Source organism: Bombina bombina, chromosome 2 (genome assembly GCF_027579735.1).
Source record: "Bombina bombina isolate aBomBom1 chromosome 2, aBomBom1.pri, whole genome shotgun sequence".
Taxonomy (NCBI): domain Eukaryota; kingdom Metazoa; phylum Chordata; class Amphibia; order Anura; family Bombinatoridae; genus Bombina; species Bombina bombina.
This window is the reverse complement of record NC_069500.1, coordinates 835,207,886-835,225,828: the sequence shown is the minus strand read 5'-3', so window position 1 is coordinate 835,225,828 and position 17,943 is coordinate 835,207,886. Positions and strand designations below refer to the sequence as shown.

Sequence of the window (17,943 nt, the reverse complement as noted above, 5' to 3'; positions counted from 1 at the left end):
CAAGAACGAGGCTTCTGTTGATCAGATATGTAGGGCAGCGACTTGGTCTTCACTGCACACTTTTACCAAATTTTACAAGTTTGATACTTTTGCTTCTTCTGAGGCTATTTTTGGGAGAAAGGTTTTGCAAGCCGTGGTGCCTTCCATTTAGGTGACCTGATTTGCTCCCTCCCTTCATCCGTGTCCTAAAGCTTTGGTATTGGTTCCCACAAGTAAGGATGACGCCGTGGACCGGACACACCTATGTTGGAGAAAACAGAATTTATGTTTACTTGATAAATTACTTTCTCCAACGGTGTGTCCGGTCCACGGCCCGCCCTGGTTTTTTAATCAGGTCTGATAATTTATTTTCTTTAACTACAGTCACCACGGTATCATATGGTTTCTCCTATGCAAATATTCCTCCTTAACGTCGGTCGAATGACTGGGGTAGGCGGAGCCTAGGAGGGATCATGTGACCAGCTTTGCTGGGCTCTTTGCCATTTCCTGTTGGGGAAGAGAATATCCCACAAGTAAGGATGACGCCGTGGACCGGACACACCGTTGGAGAAAGTAATTTATCAGGTAAACATAAATTCTGTTTTATGCTTACCTGATAAATTCCTTTCTTCTGTAGTGTGATCAGTCCACGGCCCGCCCTGTTTTTTAAGGCAGGTAAATATTTTTTAAATTATACTCCAGTCACCACTACACCCTTGGCTTCTCCTTTCTCGTTGGTCCTTGGTCGAATGACTGGAGCTGACGTAGAGGGGAGGAGCTATATAGCAACTCTGCTGGGTGAATCCTCTTGCACTTCCTGTAGGGGAGCAGATAATATCCCACAAGTAATGATGACCCGTGGACTGATCACACTACAGAAGAAAGGAATTTATCAGGTAAGCATAAATTATGTTTTTCCATTAATGTATTTTAAATGACTTGTTATACCAACTGCAGAGTATAAAATATTTGAGAAATTCCATTTTCATGCTTATTTGTGTATATGAAGTAGCTGATTTTGTGCTTTGAAACCACAGCCTATTACAATGGGTTGAACTTAAAGGGACAGTCAACCATAGAATTGTTGTTGTTTTAAAAGATAGATAATCCCTTTATTACTCATTCCCCAGTTTTGCATAACCAACACAGTTATATTAATATACTTTTTACCTTTGTGATTACCTTGTATCTAGGAACCTTCTTCCAGCCCCCTGATCACATGACTGTGACTGTTTATCATCTATTGTCTTAAATTTAGCATTGTATTGTGCTAGATCTTAAATAACTTTCTGTGCCTGAACACAGTGTTATCTATATAGCCCACGTGTACTTTCTGTCTCTTTGTGTTGAAAAGAGATTTAAAAAGCATGTGATAAGAGGCAGCCCTCAAAGGCTTAGAAATTAGCATATGAGCCTACCTATGTTTAGTTTAAACTAAGAATACCAAGAGAAAAAAGCAAATTTGATGATAAAAGTAAATTGGAAATTCAATTAAAATTAAAAGTCCTATCTGAATAATGAAAGTTTAATTTATACTTGACTGTCCCTTTAAAGGTGATATCATCAGATCTCATTATGTTCTAAGTTTGTGTAAACAGACTTGCTTCCTTATCTTTTATTTGGCTGGAACACCAAAGCTCAATACATAGAGAGAACAATGGAAAATAATAATCCCACTGAGAGTGTAATCGCTATTCAATAGCCTATGCTCCAGTATTAATTTGTTCAGTGTAGGTGGCGATACCACAGGCTAAATCAGCTATTTCAAATGCTGAAATATGAGTAAAGGAGCTACTTGTAACCAATTTAATGCACTCTAGCAGGTTAAAAGGATCATTGGGAATAATTTAAAGGGGAGTATTTTCTTCTACAAGATATGACGAGTCCACGGATTTCATCCTTTTGGGATATTAACCTCCTGCTAACAGGAAGTGGCAAAGAGCACCACAGCAGAGCTGTATATATAGCTCCTCCCTTCCCTCCACCTCCAGTCATTCTCTTTGCCTGTGTTAGTACTAGGAAGAGGTAAAGTGAGGTGTTAGTTTAGATTCTTCAATCAAGAGTTTATTATTTTTAAGAGTGGTACCGCTGTGTGCTACTCTGTGCTGGGGTATAGCCTATACCAAATCAATCTCTTCAGTATCAAAAAAGAAGCATTTAGTGGCTTCAAAGCAATGGGAACTTGTGGGATTTTATTCTCACTGCGCCTCCCATACATGGTTTGCTGCCCTACCTGCAAAAGTCTGATTAAGAGAGGTTCAGTACTTTTGTTATTTCCACGGGCCAATGTGAGGTGAAATTGAGGGCCTCGCACGCCGGGTGGACTGCCTTACAGCCAGGCAGCAACTTCAGGTAAGTGCTGAATTTTGTTTTCTGGAGTAGATACACAGAAATATTTAGCACTACATATATATATCTATTCCTGGGTAACTGTACTAGGAAAGGGCAGTTGCTGCTAGAACGTGTGGAGTGGCTCTTATAATCTGGCCATACTCCCTGCCTGCTCCCATCGGCTTATATATCTAACAATGGCCATAGGGGAGGTTCTGATTAATGCAGTTTGAGATGTTTGCACAACGTGTGTCCCTGTTTCCTTACGCCTACATTTTTTATTAAAGACTGTCAGGGAGGGTTATTCTCTTTCTCCAGCGGCTTACAATGGCCAGCTGACAAGAGGTTAGTTTTTTCAGGATGTTCCTATCTCTACTCCCAGCGACTTACTATGTTAAATTAGCCGATAGGGAGGTTATACCGGTGCAGTATGATAAGGAATTGCTGTAACGGCTCGTATGATACTGGCAACATGAGACTGTTATGCATGAAGGGTGAATATCTCTGCTCCCATCGGCTTATTAATCTAATTTAGCAGCCGACAAGGAGGTGGTTTCTGTCTATTACTCAAGCGTTATGCATGTTTAGTACATGTCCGTGTCCCTATGGCTTGAGCCTGTTTGTGAGTCCTACGGCTTACAATAGTATAACTTACAGCCGACAAAGATTATTCTGCTATATTGTGTGACGCCGTTATACTTGGGGCAAGTTTTCACTTCCTATGGTTGCAATACTGGAGTTAGCAGCCACCTGGGAGGTTGTGAGATGTCCATGTTGCACGGTAGATACTGCCTGTGCAGCACACTGGCTCTTAACGTCTTTTTTTCTTGCCTAGACTAGCAGCCACTGTTTCCCTATGCCTTAGATCGATCTGATGGCGATGGGGTGATCTTTATTTGGTATAAGGGGTTTGTTCACTTATGTTTGTCATTACATACTGCTCCCAACGACTTCATTTTAATATACTTTGAGCCGCATCGGGAGATTAGTGGAATACGCCCACGATGGGTGGAGTTACCAGTTTGCGCCGCTTTTGGGCGCTTTTTCTCAGAGATTAGTTGTTGTTCATACACGCAGTGATCACACCCACGATGGGCGGAGTGACTTGTTCGCGCCACTTCAGGCGTTTTTATCTTATAATTTACAAGTGCGGGAGTTGGATTGTCAAGCCTTTGAGGGGCGGAGCTCTGTGACGACTGTGGGGATCGCTCTTTTCCTTCATGCAGCATTCAGGGGGTAGAGCATCCCACCAACCCCAGAGTTATTTTCATTGCGAGTCTCACGGGCAGTGAGAGTGCAGTTGGCCTGCTTTCTATAAAGCACTTAGTATGTTTAAATATGCCTGCTTTCTATAAAACACTTTGCATGTTTACATAATGTTTATTCCGCAAAAGGAAATAAGGGGTGTGAGGCGTCATTTAATAAAGCATGTAATGAACCATATGTTATATAAATATTGAGAGCTACTGCAGTTCATCAATCCATCTTTGCATGTTTTAAAGACGAGGTTGCTGTTTAGTATTTAAAGTAACAGTCACGCCTTTTTCATTTGTAATTTTTATTAAAGAATTGCAGATATTTGTTTTTTATTTGCACCCATTGTGTCTTAAGATGGAACAGGACACGCAAATAAGATAAGACAGTGTCTTTCAAGATTTAAAGAGACAGTACAGTCTTTTTCTGGGTATATTTTGTCAGAGAGAACATAAGTGTACACGCTGAGGTTTCTTGGTCAGACCTCAGGAGACAGTTTTTTGTGTGTATTTAAAAAAAAAAAAATAGAGAAAAATGGACTATGTACCTACTTTCTCTAAGGAGATTGCAATCAGGAAAGGGTTGACAATGGCAATTCTTTTTTTCCTATTGCATTACGTGATAGTGCCCTGCGCTTCTTTTTACTCTCCCTTCGGAGTTATGGTGCCGTATAGGCTTGTAGGAAATTGTTCACAAACCAAGTCCACCTGGAGACCCAACCAGGCTTGGAACAAGGGTAAACAACCCAAGAAGCCCGCTGCTGCCTCCAAGACAGCATGAAGGGGCGGCCCCCGATCTGGGACCAGATTTAATAGGGGGTAGACTTTCTCTCTTTATCCGGGCTTGGCTAAGAGATGTTCAGGATCCCTGGACACTAGGAATTGTGTCACGAGGGTATCATCTGGAGTTTAAAAAATTCCTTCCCGAGGGGAAGGTTTCTTCCTTCAGGATTGTCTGTAGACCAGATAAAAAGAGAGGCGTTCTTACGTTTTGTAAAAGACCTCTCCACTATGGGAGTAAGTTGTCCCGTTCCAATTCTGGAACAGGGGCAGGGGTTTTACTCAAATCTTTTCGTGGTTCCCAAAAAAGAGGGAACGTTTCGACCCATTTTAGATCTCAAGAGTCTAAACAAGTTTCTCAGAGTCCCATCCTTCAAAATGGAGACTATTCAAACAATTCTGCCATTGATCCAGGAGGGTCAATATATCCTACCGTGGACTTAAAGGATGCATACCTTCACATTCCTATCCACAAGGATCATCACCAGTTCTTTCTAGACAAACATTTTCATTTCGTGGCTCTACCCTTCGGGCTGGCCACGGCACCCAGGATCTTCACGAAGGTTCTAGGGTCTCTGCTGGTGGTTCTCAGACCGCGGGGCATTGCAGTGGCGCCTTATCTGGACGATATTCTGATCCAGGTGTCGTCTTATCATCTAACAAAGTCTCATACCGACATGGTTCTGTCCTTTCTAAGGACTCACGGGTGGAAGGTGAATGTAGAAAAGAGTTCACTAATTCCACAGACAAGGGTTCCTTTCCTGGGAACTCTAATAGATTCTGTATCCATGAAAATATTCTTGACGGAGGTCAGGGAGTTAAAGATTCTGGATACATGCCGAGCCCTTCAGTCCAATCCTCGGCCATCAGTGGCCCAGTACATGGAGGTAATTGGATTGATGGTGGCGGCAATGGACAACATTCCGTTTGCTCGTTTTCATCTCAGACCACTACAGCTGAGCATGCTCAGACAGTGGAATGGAGCTTATGCATATGTGTCTCCTCAGATAGATCTGGATCAGGACACAAGAGAGACTCTTCTTTGGTGGTTGTCTCAGGATCATCTGTCCCAAGGGACGTGCTTCCGCAGACCCTCATGGGTGATAGTGACGACGGACGCCAGCCTTCTAGGTTGGGGTGCGGTCTGGAATTCCCTGAAGGCTCAGGGTGTGTAGACTCAGTCGGAGTCACTTCTTCCAATCAGTATTCTGGAATTGAGAGCAATAATCAATGCGCTTTGGACGTGGCCTCAGTTGGCTTCGGCCAAATTCATTCGCTTTCAGTCGGACAACATCACGACTGTGGCTTACATCAATCATCAGGGAGGAACAAGGAGTTCCTTAGCGATGACAGAAGTATCCAAGATAATTCGGTGGGCGGAGGCCCACTCTTGTTATCTGTCAGCAATCTACATCCCAGGAGTGGACAACTGGGAAGCGAACTTTTTAAGCAGACAGACGTTTCATCCGAGGGAGTGGGAACTCCATCCGGAGGTCTTTGCCACGCTGATCCTCAGATGGGGCAGACCGGAGTTGGATCTGATGGCATCTCGTTAGAATGCCAAGCTTCCAAGATACGGATCCAGGTCAAGGGATCCTCAGGTCAAACTGATAGATGCCTTGGCAGTGCCTTGGTCGTTCAACCTAGCTTATGTGTTTCCACCGTTTGCTCTCCTGCCCCGGGTGATTGCTTGGATCAAACAGGAGAGGGCTTCAGTAATTCTAATCGCGCCTGCGTGGCCTTACAGGACTTGGTATGCCGATCTAGTGGACATGTCCTCTCTGCCGCCGTGGAAGCTTCCATTGAGGCAGGACCTTCTCATTCAAGGACCCTTCCAACACCCAAATCTAGTTTCTCTGCATCTGACTGCTTGGAGATTGAACGCTTGATTTTATCTAAGCGGGGGTTCTCTGATTCGGTCATTGATACTTTAATTCAGGCACATAAGCCTGTTATTAGAAAGATCTATCATAAGATATGGCGTAAATATCTTTTTTGGTGTGAATCCAAAGACTACTCATGGAGTAGAGTTAGGATTCCTAGGATTCTGTCTTTTCTCCAAGAAGGATTGGAGTAAGGGTTATCAGCGAGATCCTTAAAGGGACAGATCTCTGCTTTGTCAATTTTACTGCACAAACGTTTGGCAGATGTTCCAGACGTTCAGTCTTTTTGTCAGGCTCTAACCAGAATTAAGCCTGTGTTTAGACCAATTGCTCCACCCTGGAGTTTGAATTTAGTTCTTAATGTTCTTCAAGGGGTTCCGTTTGAACCCATGCATTCCATAGATATTAAGTTGTTATCTTGGAAAGTTTTATTTTTGGTTGCTATTTCTTCTGCTCGTAGAGTTTCTGAGCTTTCAGCTTACAATGTGATTCGCCTTATCTTATCTTCCATTCTGATCAGGTGGTGTTACGTACCAAACCTGGTTTCCTTCCTAAGGTTGTTTCTAATAAGAATATTAATCTGGAAATTGTTGTTCCTTCATTATGTCCTAACTCTTCTTTTACTTGCAGGCGACTAAGGATTTCCGTCAATCATCTTCATTATTCATTGTTTTTTCTGGAAAGCGTAGGGGTCAGAAAGCTACGGCTACCTCTTTCTTTTTGGATGAAGAGTATCATCCGTCTGGCGTATGAGACTGCGGGTCAGCAGCCTCCTGAAAGAATTACGGTTCATTCTACTAGGGCTGTGGCTTCCTCATGGGCATTTAAAAACTATGCTTCTGTTGCACAGATTTGCAAGGCTGCAACTTGGTCGCCCCTTCACACTTTTTCCAAATTTTCCAAATTTGATACTTTTGCTTCTTCTGAGGCTGGATTTGGGAGAAAGGTTCTTCAAGCAGTGGTGCCTTCCGTTTAGGTCCCTGTCTTGTCCCTCCCTTTCATCTGTGTTTTATTGCTTTGGTATTGTATCCCACAAGTAAGGATGAAATCTGTGGACTCGTCATATCTTGTAGAAGAAAAGGAAATTTATGCTTACCTGATAAATTAATTTCTTCTACGATATGACGAGTCCACGGCCCACCCTGTCATTTTTAAGACCGGTATATATTATGTTTTAGTTAAACTTCAGTCACCTCTGCACCTTTGGCTTTTCCTTTTTCTTCCTAACTTCGGTCGAATGACTGGAGGTGGAGGGAAGAGAGGAGCTATATATACAGCTCTGCTGTGGTGCTCTTTGCCACTTCCTGTTAGCAGGAGGTTAATATCCCACAAGTAAGGATGAAATCCGTGGACTCGTCATATCGTAGAAGAAATTAATTATCAGGTAAGCATAAATTTCCTTTTTTTGGGTGAACTGTCCCTTTAACAAAGAATATCATGGGGATGATGCAATTTGATAATAGAAGTAAATTGGAAACTTTCTTTAAAATTGTATGTTCTGTCTGAATCACAAAAGAAAATTTTGGGGTTTCATATCCTTTTTTTTTTTTTTTTTTAAACTTAACTGTACACTTTTTTCATGGGGCTATAATTGTAATATAAATGTATTCAGTTTCTATCATGAGTAATCTAGGGAGACTGAATGTAGTGTCAGTTTCTTCTTATTTTTCCTTTTGCTTAAACCTATCCTGTTTTTTTTTTCTTTACCTTGCCAGCCTCAAGGGCAAAGTTGTCTATGCTGAATACTGTGTCTAAAATCCGTGGGCAGGTGAAAAACCCAGGCTATCCACAGTCAGAAGGTTTACTAGGAGAGAGCATGATACGCTATGGCAAGGAGCTTGGCGATTATTCCAGTTTTGGTGAGTAAAGAGCATGTGAAAATCTCCAAGATAATTTTTGCTTTTGTTGTTTGTTTTTCGTACATATGATTCAGGTATGTTTGAAGACGTCATGACTATCTGCGTGATCAGAATTTCATCCTCATGGTTACTGATGTTTTGTTATATCTAGGTGATGCTCTGATGGATGCTGGGGAGTCGATGAAGAGGCTAGCTGAGGTGAAAGATTCTCTGGATATAGAAGTGAAGCAGAACTTTCTAGATCCTTTGCAGAACTTGTGTGACAAAGACTTAAAGGAGATTCAGGTGAGACATGACGTAGCTTTGATGTGATCATTTGCTGTTCATAACTTTTGGAAATGCTATATTCTCTTTTGTTCCCAAATGTAATTGGAATAGAATAGAATCATTTATTCGGCAATTATAACAAGAGAAAGTTATACAAGGAATTTTTCTTCTGTTAAGTGTGATCAGTCCACGGGTCATCATTACTTCTGGGATATTAACTGCTCCCCTACAGGAAGTGCAAGAGGATTCACCCAGCAGAGCTGCATATAGCTCCTCCCCTCTACGTCACTCCCAGTCATTCTCTTGCACCCAGCAACTAGATAGGTCGTGTGAGAGGACTATGGTGATTATACTTAGTTTTATATCTTCAATCAAAAGTTTGTTATTTTAAAATAGCACCGGAGTGTGCTATTACCTCTCTGGCAGAGTTTGAGGAAGAATCTACCAGAGTTTTGCTATGATTTTAGCCGGAGTAGTTAAGATCATATTGCTGTTCTCGGCCATCTGAGGAGTGAGGTAAACTTCAGATCATGGGACAGCGGGCAGATGAATCTGCATAGAGGTATGTAGCAGTTTTTATTTTCTGACAATGGAATTGATGAGAAAATCCTGCCATACCGATATAATGTCATGTATGTATACTTTACACTTCAGTATTCTGGGGAATGGTACTTCACTAGAATTACACTGTAAGAAAGACATAAAGCTGTTTAATAACTAGAGATTATGTTTAACGTTTTTGCTGGAATGTAAAATCGTTTTCATTTGCTGAGGTACTGAGTGAATAAATGTTTGGGCACCATTTTTCCACTAGGCAGTTGCTTAAATCTGTTTTTTCTGTCAGTTTCTGTTCTCCCTCACTGCTGTGTGTGTGGGGGAGGGGCGCTTTTACTATGCATCAAATATTTCAGTCAGCAACTCATTGTATTCCCTGCATGATCTGGTTCATCTCTACAGAGCTCAGGGGTCTTCAAAACTTATTTCTTCTGTTATGTGTGATCAGTCCACGGGTCATCATTACTTCTGGGATATAACTCCTCCCCAACAGGAAATGCAAGAGGATTCACCCAGCAGAGCTGCATATAGCTCCTCCCCTCTACGTCAGTCCCAGTCATTCTCTTGCACCCAACGACTAGATAGGATGTGTGAGAGGACTATGGTGATTATACTTAGTTTTTATGACTTCAATCAAAAGTTTGTTATTTTAAAATAGCACCGGAGCGTGTTATTACTTCTCTGGCAGAGTTTGAGGAAGAATCTGACAGAGATTTTTTTACTATGATTTTAACCGGAGTCGTTAAGATCATATTGCTGTTCTCGACCATCTGAGGGAGGTAAAGGCTTCAGATCAGGGGACAGCGGGCAGATGAATCTGCATTGAGGTATGTGGCAGTTTTTATTTTCTGAATGGAATTGATGAGAAAAGCCTGCCATACCGTTAAAATGACATGTATGTATACACTTCAGTATTCTGGGGATGGTATTTCACCGGAACTACTGTGTTAAAGGTCACTAATCCTTTTTAATAACTATTCTCATGTTAAACGTTTTTGCTGGAATGTAGAATCGTTTACATTGCTGAGGTACTGTGTGAATAAATGTTTGGGCATTATTTTCCACTTGGCAGTTTTTTGCTTTAATTGTGACAGTTTCGTTTCTCTTCACTGCTGTGTGGGAGAGGGAGGGGCCGTTTTTGGCGCTCTTTGCTACGCATCAAAAAATTCCAGTCAGCTACTTTTATATTTCCTGCATGATCCGGTTCATCTCTGACAGATCTCAGGGGTCTTCAAACTTCTTTGAAGGGAGGTAAATTCTCTCAGCAGAGCTGTGAGAATTCTTATAGTGACTGTGTATAAAAAACGTTGTTTTGTTTTCTTATGTACAAATTTAATTAGTGTTGTTTTTTACTAATGGGAACAAACCTTTGCTAAAAGTTGTGTTGTTTTAAAGTTTGATGCAATAACTGTTTTTCAGTTCATTATTTCAACTGTCATTTAATCGTTAGTACCTCTTTGAGGCACAGTGCGTTTTTTTTGCTAAAAAACATTATAACCAAGTTGTAAGTTTTTTTGCTAGTGTGTTAAACATGTCTGACTCAGAGGAAGATATCTGTGTCATTTGTTCCAATGCCAAGGTGGAGCCCAATAGAAATTTATGTACTAACTGTATTGATGCTACTTTAAATAAAAGTCAATCTGTACAATGTGAACAAATTTCACCAAACAGCGAGGGGAGAGTTATGCCGACTAACTCGCCTCACGCGACAGTACCTGCATCTCCCGCCCGGGAGGTGCGTGATATTTTGGCGCCTAGTACATCTGGGCGGCCATTACAGATAACATTACAAGATATGGCTACTGTTATGACTGAAGTTTTGTCTAAATTACCTGAACTAAGAGGCAAGCGTGATCACTCTGGGGTGAGAACAGAGTGCGCTGACAATGCTAGGGCCATGTCTGATACTGCGTCACAGCTCGCAGAGCATGAGGACGGAGAGCTTCATTCTGTGGGTGACGGTTCTGATCCAAACAGATTGGACTCAGATATTTCAAATTTTAAATTTAAATTGGAGAACCTCCGTGTACTACTAGGGGAGGTCTTAGCAGCTCTCAACGATTGTAACACTGTTGCAATACCAGAGAAACTGTGTAGGTTGGATAAATACTTTGCGGTACCGGCGAGTACTGACGTTTTTCCTATACCTAAGAGACTAACTGAAATTGTTACTAAGGAGTGGGATAGACCCGGTGTGCCGTTCTCACCCCCTCCAATATTTAGAAAGATGTTTCCAATAGACGCCACCACTCGGGACTTATGGCAAACGGTCCCCAAGGTGGAGGGAGCAGTTTCTACTTTAGCTAAGCGTACCACTATCCCGGTGGAGGATAGCTGTGCTTTCTCAGATCCAATGGATAAAAAATTAGAGGGTTACCTTAAGAAAATGTTTGTTCAACAAGGTTTTATATTACAACCCCTTGCTTGTATCGCGCCGATTACGGCTGCGGCAGCATTTTGGATTGAGTCGCTTGAAGAGAACCTTAGTTCCTCTACGCTAGACGACATTACGGACAGGCTTAGAGTCCTTAAACTAGCTAATTCTTTCATTTCGGAGGCCGTAGTACATTTAACCAAACTTACGGCTAAGAACTCAGGATTCGCCATACAGGCACGCAGGGCACTGTGGCTAAAATCCTGGTCAGCTGATGTTACTTCTAAGTCCAAATTACTTAATATACCTTTCAAGGGGCAGTCCTTATTCGGGCCCGGTTTGAAAGAAATTATCGCTGACATTACGGGAGGTAAGGGCCACGCCCTACCTCAAGACAAGGCCAAAGCTAAGGCTAGACAGTCTAATTTTCGTCCCTTTCGGAATTTCAAAACAGGAGCAGCATCAACCTCCACTGCACCAAAACAGGAAGGAGCTGTTGCTCGTTACAGGCAAGGCTGGAAGCCTAACCAGTCCTGGAACAAAAGCAAGCAGGCCAGGAAACCTGCTGCTGCCCCAAAGACAGCATGAACCGAGAGCCCCCGATCCGGGACCGGATCTAGTAGGGGGCAGACTCTCTCTCTTCGCCCAGGCCTGGGCAAGAGATGTTCAGGATCCCTGGGCACTAGAGATCATATCTCAGGGATACCTTCTAGACTTCAAATTATCTCCCCCAAGAGGGAGATTTCATCTGTCAAGGTTGTCAACAAACCAGATAAAGAAAGAAGCGTTTCTACGCTGCGTACAAGATCTGTTAACAATGGGAGTGATCCATCCGGTTCCGTGGTCGGAACAAGGACAAGGGTTCTACTCAAACCTGTTTGTGGTTCCCAAAAAAGAGGGAACTTTCAGGCCAATCTTAGATTTAAAGACTCTAAACAAATTCCTAAGAGTTCCATCGTTCAAAATGGAAACTATTCGGACAATCTTACCCATGATCCAAGAGGGTCAGTACATGACCACAGTGGATTTAAAGGATGCTTACCTTCACATACCGATCCACAAAGATCATCACCGGTATCTAAGGTTTGCCTTCTTAGACAGGCACTACCAGTTTGTAGCTCTTCCATTCGGATTGGCTACGGCTCCAAGAATCTTCACAAAGGTTCTGGGTGCCCTTCTAGCGGTACTAAGACCGCGAGGGATTTCGGTAGCTCCGTACCTAGACGACATTCTAATACAAGCTTCAAGCTTTCAAACTGCCAAGTCTCATACAGAGTTAGTTCTGGCATTTCTAAGGTCGCATGGATGGAAAGTGAACGAAAAGAAGAGTTCTCTCTTTCCTCTCACAAGAGTTCCATTCTTGGGGACTCTTATAGATTCTGTAGAAATGAAGATTTACCTGACAGAAGACAGGTTAACAAAACTTCAAAATGCATGCCGCGTCCTTCATTCCATTCAACACCCGTCAGTAGCTCAATGCATGGAGGTGATCGGCTTAATGGTAGCGGCAATGGACATAGTACCTTTTGCACGCCTACACCTCAGACCGCTGCAATTATGCATGCTGAGTCAGTGGAATGGGGATTACTCAGATTTGTCCCCTACTCTGAATCTGAATCAAGAGACCAGAAATTCTCTTCTATGGTGGCTTCATCGGCCACACCTGTCCAGGGGGATGCCATTCAGCAGGCCAGACTGGACAATTGTAACAACAGACGCCAGCCTACTAGGTTGGGGCGCTGTCTGGAATTCTCTGAAGGCTCAGGGACTATGGAATCAGGAGGAGAGTCTCCTTCCAATAAACATTCTGGAATTGAGAGCAGTTCTCAATGCCCTTCTGGCTTGGCCCCAGTTAATAACTCGGGGGTTCATCAGGTTTCAGTCGGACAACATCACGACTGTAGCTTACATCAACCATCAGGGAGGGACAAGAAGCTCCCTAGCAATGATGGAAGTATCAAAGATAATTCGCTGGGCAGAGTCTCACTCTTGCCACCTGTCAGCAATCCACATCCCGGGAGTGGAGAACTGGGAGGCGGATTTCTTGAGTCGCCAGACTCTTCATCCGGGGGAGTGGGAACTTCATCCGGAGGTCTTTGCCCAAATACTTCGACGTTGGGGCAAACCAGAGATAGATCTCATGGCGTCTCGCCAGAACGCCAAACTTCCTCGCTACGGGTCCAGATCCAGGGATCCGGGAGCAGTTCTGATAGATGCTTTGACAGCACCTTGGAACTTCAGGATGGCTTATGTGTTTCCACCCTTCCCGCTGCTTCCTCGATTGATTGCCAAAATCAAACAGGAGAGAGCATCAGTAATTCTAATAGCACCTGCTTGGCCACGCAGGACTTGGTATGCAGATCTAGTGGACATGTCATCCTGTCCGCCTTGGTCTCTACCTCTAAGACAGGACCTTCTGATACAGGGTCCATTCAAACATCAAAATCTAACTTCTCTGAAGCTGACTGCTTGGAAATTGAACGCTTGATTTTATCAAAACGTGGTTTTTCTGAGTCGGTTATTGATACCCTGATTCAGGCTAGGAAGCCTGTTACCAGAAGGATTTACCATAAAATATGGCGGAAATACCTATACTGGTGCGAATCCAAAGGTTACTCCTGGAGTAAGGTTAGGATCGCTAGGATATTGTCTTTTCTACAAGAAGGTTTAGAAAAGGGTTTATCAGCTAGTTCATTAAAGGGACAGATTTCAGCTCTGTCCATCTTGTTACACAGACGTCTGTCAGAAAATCCAGACGTCCAGTCCTTTTGTCAGGCTTTAGCTAGGATCAAGCCTGTGTTTAAAGCTGTTGCTCCACCATGGAGTTTAAACTTAGTTCTTAACGTTTTACAGGGTGTTCCGTTTGAACCCCTTCATTCCATTGATATAAAAATGTTATCTTGGAAAGTTCTGTTTTTAATGGCTATTTCCTCGGCTCGAAGAGTCTCTGAGTTATCAGCCTTACATTGTGATTCCCCTTATCTGATTTTTCACTCAGACAAGGTAGTTCTGCGTACTAAACCTGGGTTCTTACCTAAGGTAGTCACTAACAGGAACATCAATCAAGAGATTGTTGTCCCATCCTTGTGTCCAAATCCTTCTTCAAAGAAGGAACGTCTTTTACACAATCTGGATGTAGTTCGTGCCCTCAAGTTCTACTTGCAGGCAACTAAAGATTTTCGCCAAACTTCTTCCTTGTTTGTCGTTTACTCTGGACAGAGGAGAGGTCAAAAAGCTTCTGCTACCTCTCTCTCTTTTTGGCTTCGTAGCATAATACGTTTAGCCTATGAGACTGCTGGACAGCAGCCTCCTGAAAGAATTACAGCTCACTCCACTAGAGCTGTGGCTTCCACTTGGGCCTTTAAGAATGAGGCCTCTGTTGAACAGATTTGCAAGGCTGCAACTTGGTCTTCGCTTCATACTTTTTCCAAATTTTACAAATTTGACACTTTTGCTTCTTCGGAGGCTATTTTTGGGAGAAAGGTTCTTCAGGCAGTGGTTCCTTCTGTATAATGAGCCTGCCTATCCCTCCCGTCATCCGTGTACTTTTGCTTTGGTATTGGTATCCCAGAAGTAATGATGACCCGTGGACTGATCACACATAACAGAAGAAAACATAATTTATGCTTACCTGATAAATTCCTTTCTTCTGTTGTGTGATCAGTCCACGGCCCGCCCTGTTTTAAGGCAGGTAAATATCTTTTAAATTATACTCCAGTCACCACTTCACCCTTGGTTACTCCTTTCTCGTTGTTTCTTGGTCGAATGACTGGGACTGACGTAGAGGGGAGGAGCTATATGCAGCTCTGCTGGGTGAATCCTCTTGCATTTCCTGTTGGGGAGGAGTTATATCCCAGAAGTAATGATGACCCGTGGACTGATCACACAACAGAAGAAAGGAATTTATCAGGTAAGCATAAATTATGTTTTTGAGGGAGGTAATTTCTCTCAGCAGAGCTGTGAGAATTATAGTTTGACTGAAATAAAAACTTTTATTCTGTAATTTGTTTCCTGCTTTCAGAAATTGTTATCTTTGCTAATGGGATTAAACCTTTGCTAAAGTTGTGTTGTTTACAAGGATTGAGGCTATAACTGTTTCAATTTATTAATTTTTAACTGTCATAGATCTTCTGTGCTTCTTAAAGGCACAGTACGTTTTAATATTATTCTAATTGAATTGTATTTCCAAGTTGCAAGTTTATTTGCTAGTGTGTTAAACATGTCTGATTCAGAAGATGATACCTGTGTCATTTGTTGCAATGCCAAAGTGGAGCCCAATAGAAATTTATGTACTAACTGTATTGATGCTACTTTAAATAAAAATCAATCTGTACAAATTGAACAAATTTCACCAAACAACGAGGGGAGAGTTATGCCGACTAACTCGCCTCACGTGTCAGTACCTACATCTCCCGCTCAGAGGGAGGTGCGTGATATTGTAGCGCCGAGTACAGCTGGGCGGCCATTACAAATCACATTACAGGATATGGCTACTGTTATGACTGAAGTTTTGGCTAAATTACCAGAACTAAAAGGTAAGCGTGATCACTCTGGGGTGAGAACAGAGTGCGCTGATAATATTAGGGCCATGTCAGACACTGCGTCACAGGTGGCAGAACATGAGGACGGAGAACTTCATTCTGTGGGTGACGGTTCTGATCCAAACAGACTGGATTCAGATATTTCAAATTTTAAATTTAAACTGGAAAACCTCCGTGTATTACTAGGGGAGGTGTTAGCGGCTCTGAATGATTGTAACACAGTTGCAATACCAGAGAAAATGTGTAGGTTGGATAAATATTTTGCGGTACCGACGAGTACTGAGGTTTTTCCTATACCTAAGAGACTTACTGAAATTGTTACTAAGGAGTGGGATAGACCCGGTGTGCCGTTCTCACCCCCTCCGATATTTAGAAAAATGTTTCCAATAGACGCCACCACAAGGGACTTATGGCAAACGGTCCCTAAGGTGGAGGGAGCAGTTTCTACTTTAGCTAAGCGTACCACTATCCCGGTGGAGGATAGCTGTGCTTTTTCAGATCCAATGGATAAAAAGTTAGAGGGTTACCTTAAGAAAATGTTTGTTCAACAAGGTTTTATATTGCAACCCCTTGCATGCATTGCGCCGATCACGGCTGCAGCGGCATTCTGGATTGAGTCTCTGGAAGAGAACATTGGTTCAGCTACTCTGGACGACATTACGGACAGGCTTAGAGTCCTTAAACTAGCTAATTCATTCATTTCGGAGGCCGTAGTACATCTTACTAAACTTACGGCGAAGAATTCAGGATTCGCCATTCAGGCACGCAGGGCGCTGTGGCTAAAATCCTGGTCAGCTGATGTTACTTCTAAGTCTAAATTGCTTAATATAAATTTCAAAGGGCAGACCTTATTCGGGCCCGGGTTGAAAGAGATTATCGCTGACATTACAGGAGGTAAAGGCCATGCCCTGCCTCAGGACAAAGCCAAAGCCAAGACTAGACAGTCTAGTTTTCGTTCCTTTCGTAATTTCAAAGCAGGAGCAGCATCAACTTCCTCTGCACCAAAACAGGAAGGAGCTGTTGCTCGCTACAGACAAGGCTGGAAACCTAACCAGTCCTGGAACAAGGGCAAGCAGACTAGGAAACCTGCTGCTGCCCCCAAAACAGCATGAATTGAGGGCCCCCGATCCGGGATCGGATCTAGTGGGGGGCAGACTTTCTCTCTTCGCCCAGGCTTGGGCAAGAGATGTTCAGGATCCCTGGGCGCTAGAGATAATATCTCAGGGATACCTTCTGGACTTCAAATACTCTCCTCCAAGAGAGAGATTTCATCTGTCAAGATTGTCAACAATCCAGACAAAGAAAGAGGCTTTTCTACGCTGCGTACAAGAGCTCTTGTTAATGGGAGTAATCCATCCAGTTCCACGATCGGAACAGGGACAGGGGTTTTACTCAAATCTGTTTGTGGTTCCCAAAAAAGAGGGAACTTTCAGACCAATCCTGGACTTAAAGATCCTAAACAAATTCCTAAGAGTTCCATCGTTCAAGATGGAGACTATTCGGACAATTTTACCTATGATCCAAGAGGGTCAGTACATGACCACTGTAGATTTAAAAGATGCTTACCTGCACATACCGATTCACAAAGATCATTACCGGTACCTAAGGTTTGCCTTCCTAGACAGGCATTACCAGTTTGTGGCTCTTCCATTCGGATTGGCTACAGCGCCAAGAATCTTCACAAAGGTTCTGGGTGCTCTTCTGGCGGTACTAAGACCGCGGGGAATCTCGGTAGCTCCATACCTAGACGACATTCTGATACAAGCTTCAAGCTTTCAAACTGCCAAATCTCATACAGAGTTAGTGCTGGCATTTCTAAGGTCACATGGATGGAAGGTGAACGAAAAGAAAAGTTCACTCGTTCCACTCACAAGAGTTCCCTTCCTGGGGACTCTTATAGATTCTGTAGAAATGAAGATTTACCTGACAGAGGACAGGCTATCAAGACTTCAAAGTGCTTGCCGCACTCTTCATTCCATTCAACACCCGTCAGTGGCTCAATGTATGGAGGTAATCGGCTTAATGGTAGCGGCAATGGACATAGTACCTTTTGCACGCTTACACCTCAGACCACTGCAACTGTGCATGCTAGGTCAGTGGAATGGGGATTACTCAGACTTA

At 43.0% G+C, this 17,943-nt stretch overlaps 1 protein-coding gene across 1 annotated transcript in view; it reads left to right on the top strand.

The window, feature by feature from the left end:
* SH3GL1 (SH3 domain containing GRB2 like 1, endophilin A2) overlaps window positions 1-17,943 on the top strand; it is a 264,934-nt gene that overhangs the window by 136,273 nt on the left and 110,718 nt on the right. The window contains exons 4-5 of the mRNA XM_053703148.1: window positions 7,942-8,085; window positions 8,237-8,370. Of these exons, the coding sequence (XP_053559123.1) occupies window positions 7,942-8,085; window positions 8,237-8,370 (278 nt within the window). The remainder of the gene's footprint in view (window positions 1-7,941; window positions 8,086-8,236; window positions 8,371-17,943) is intronic.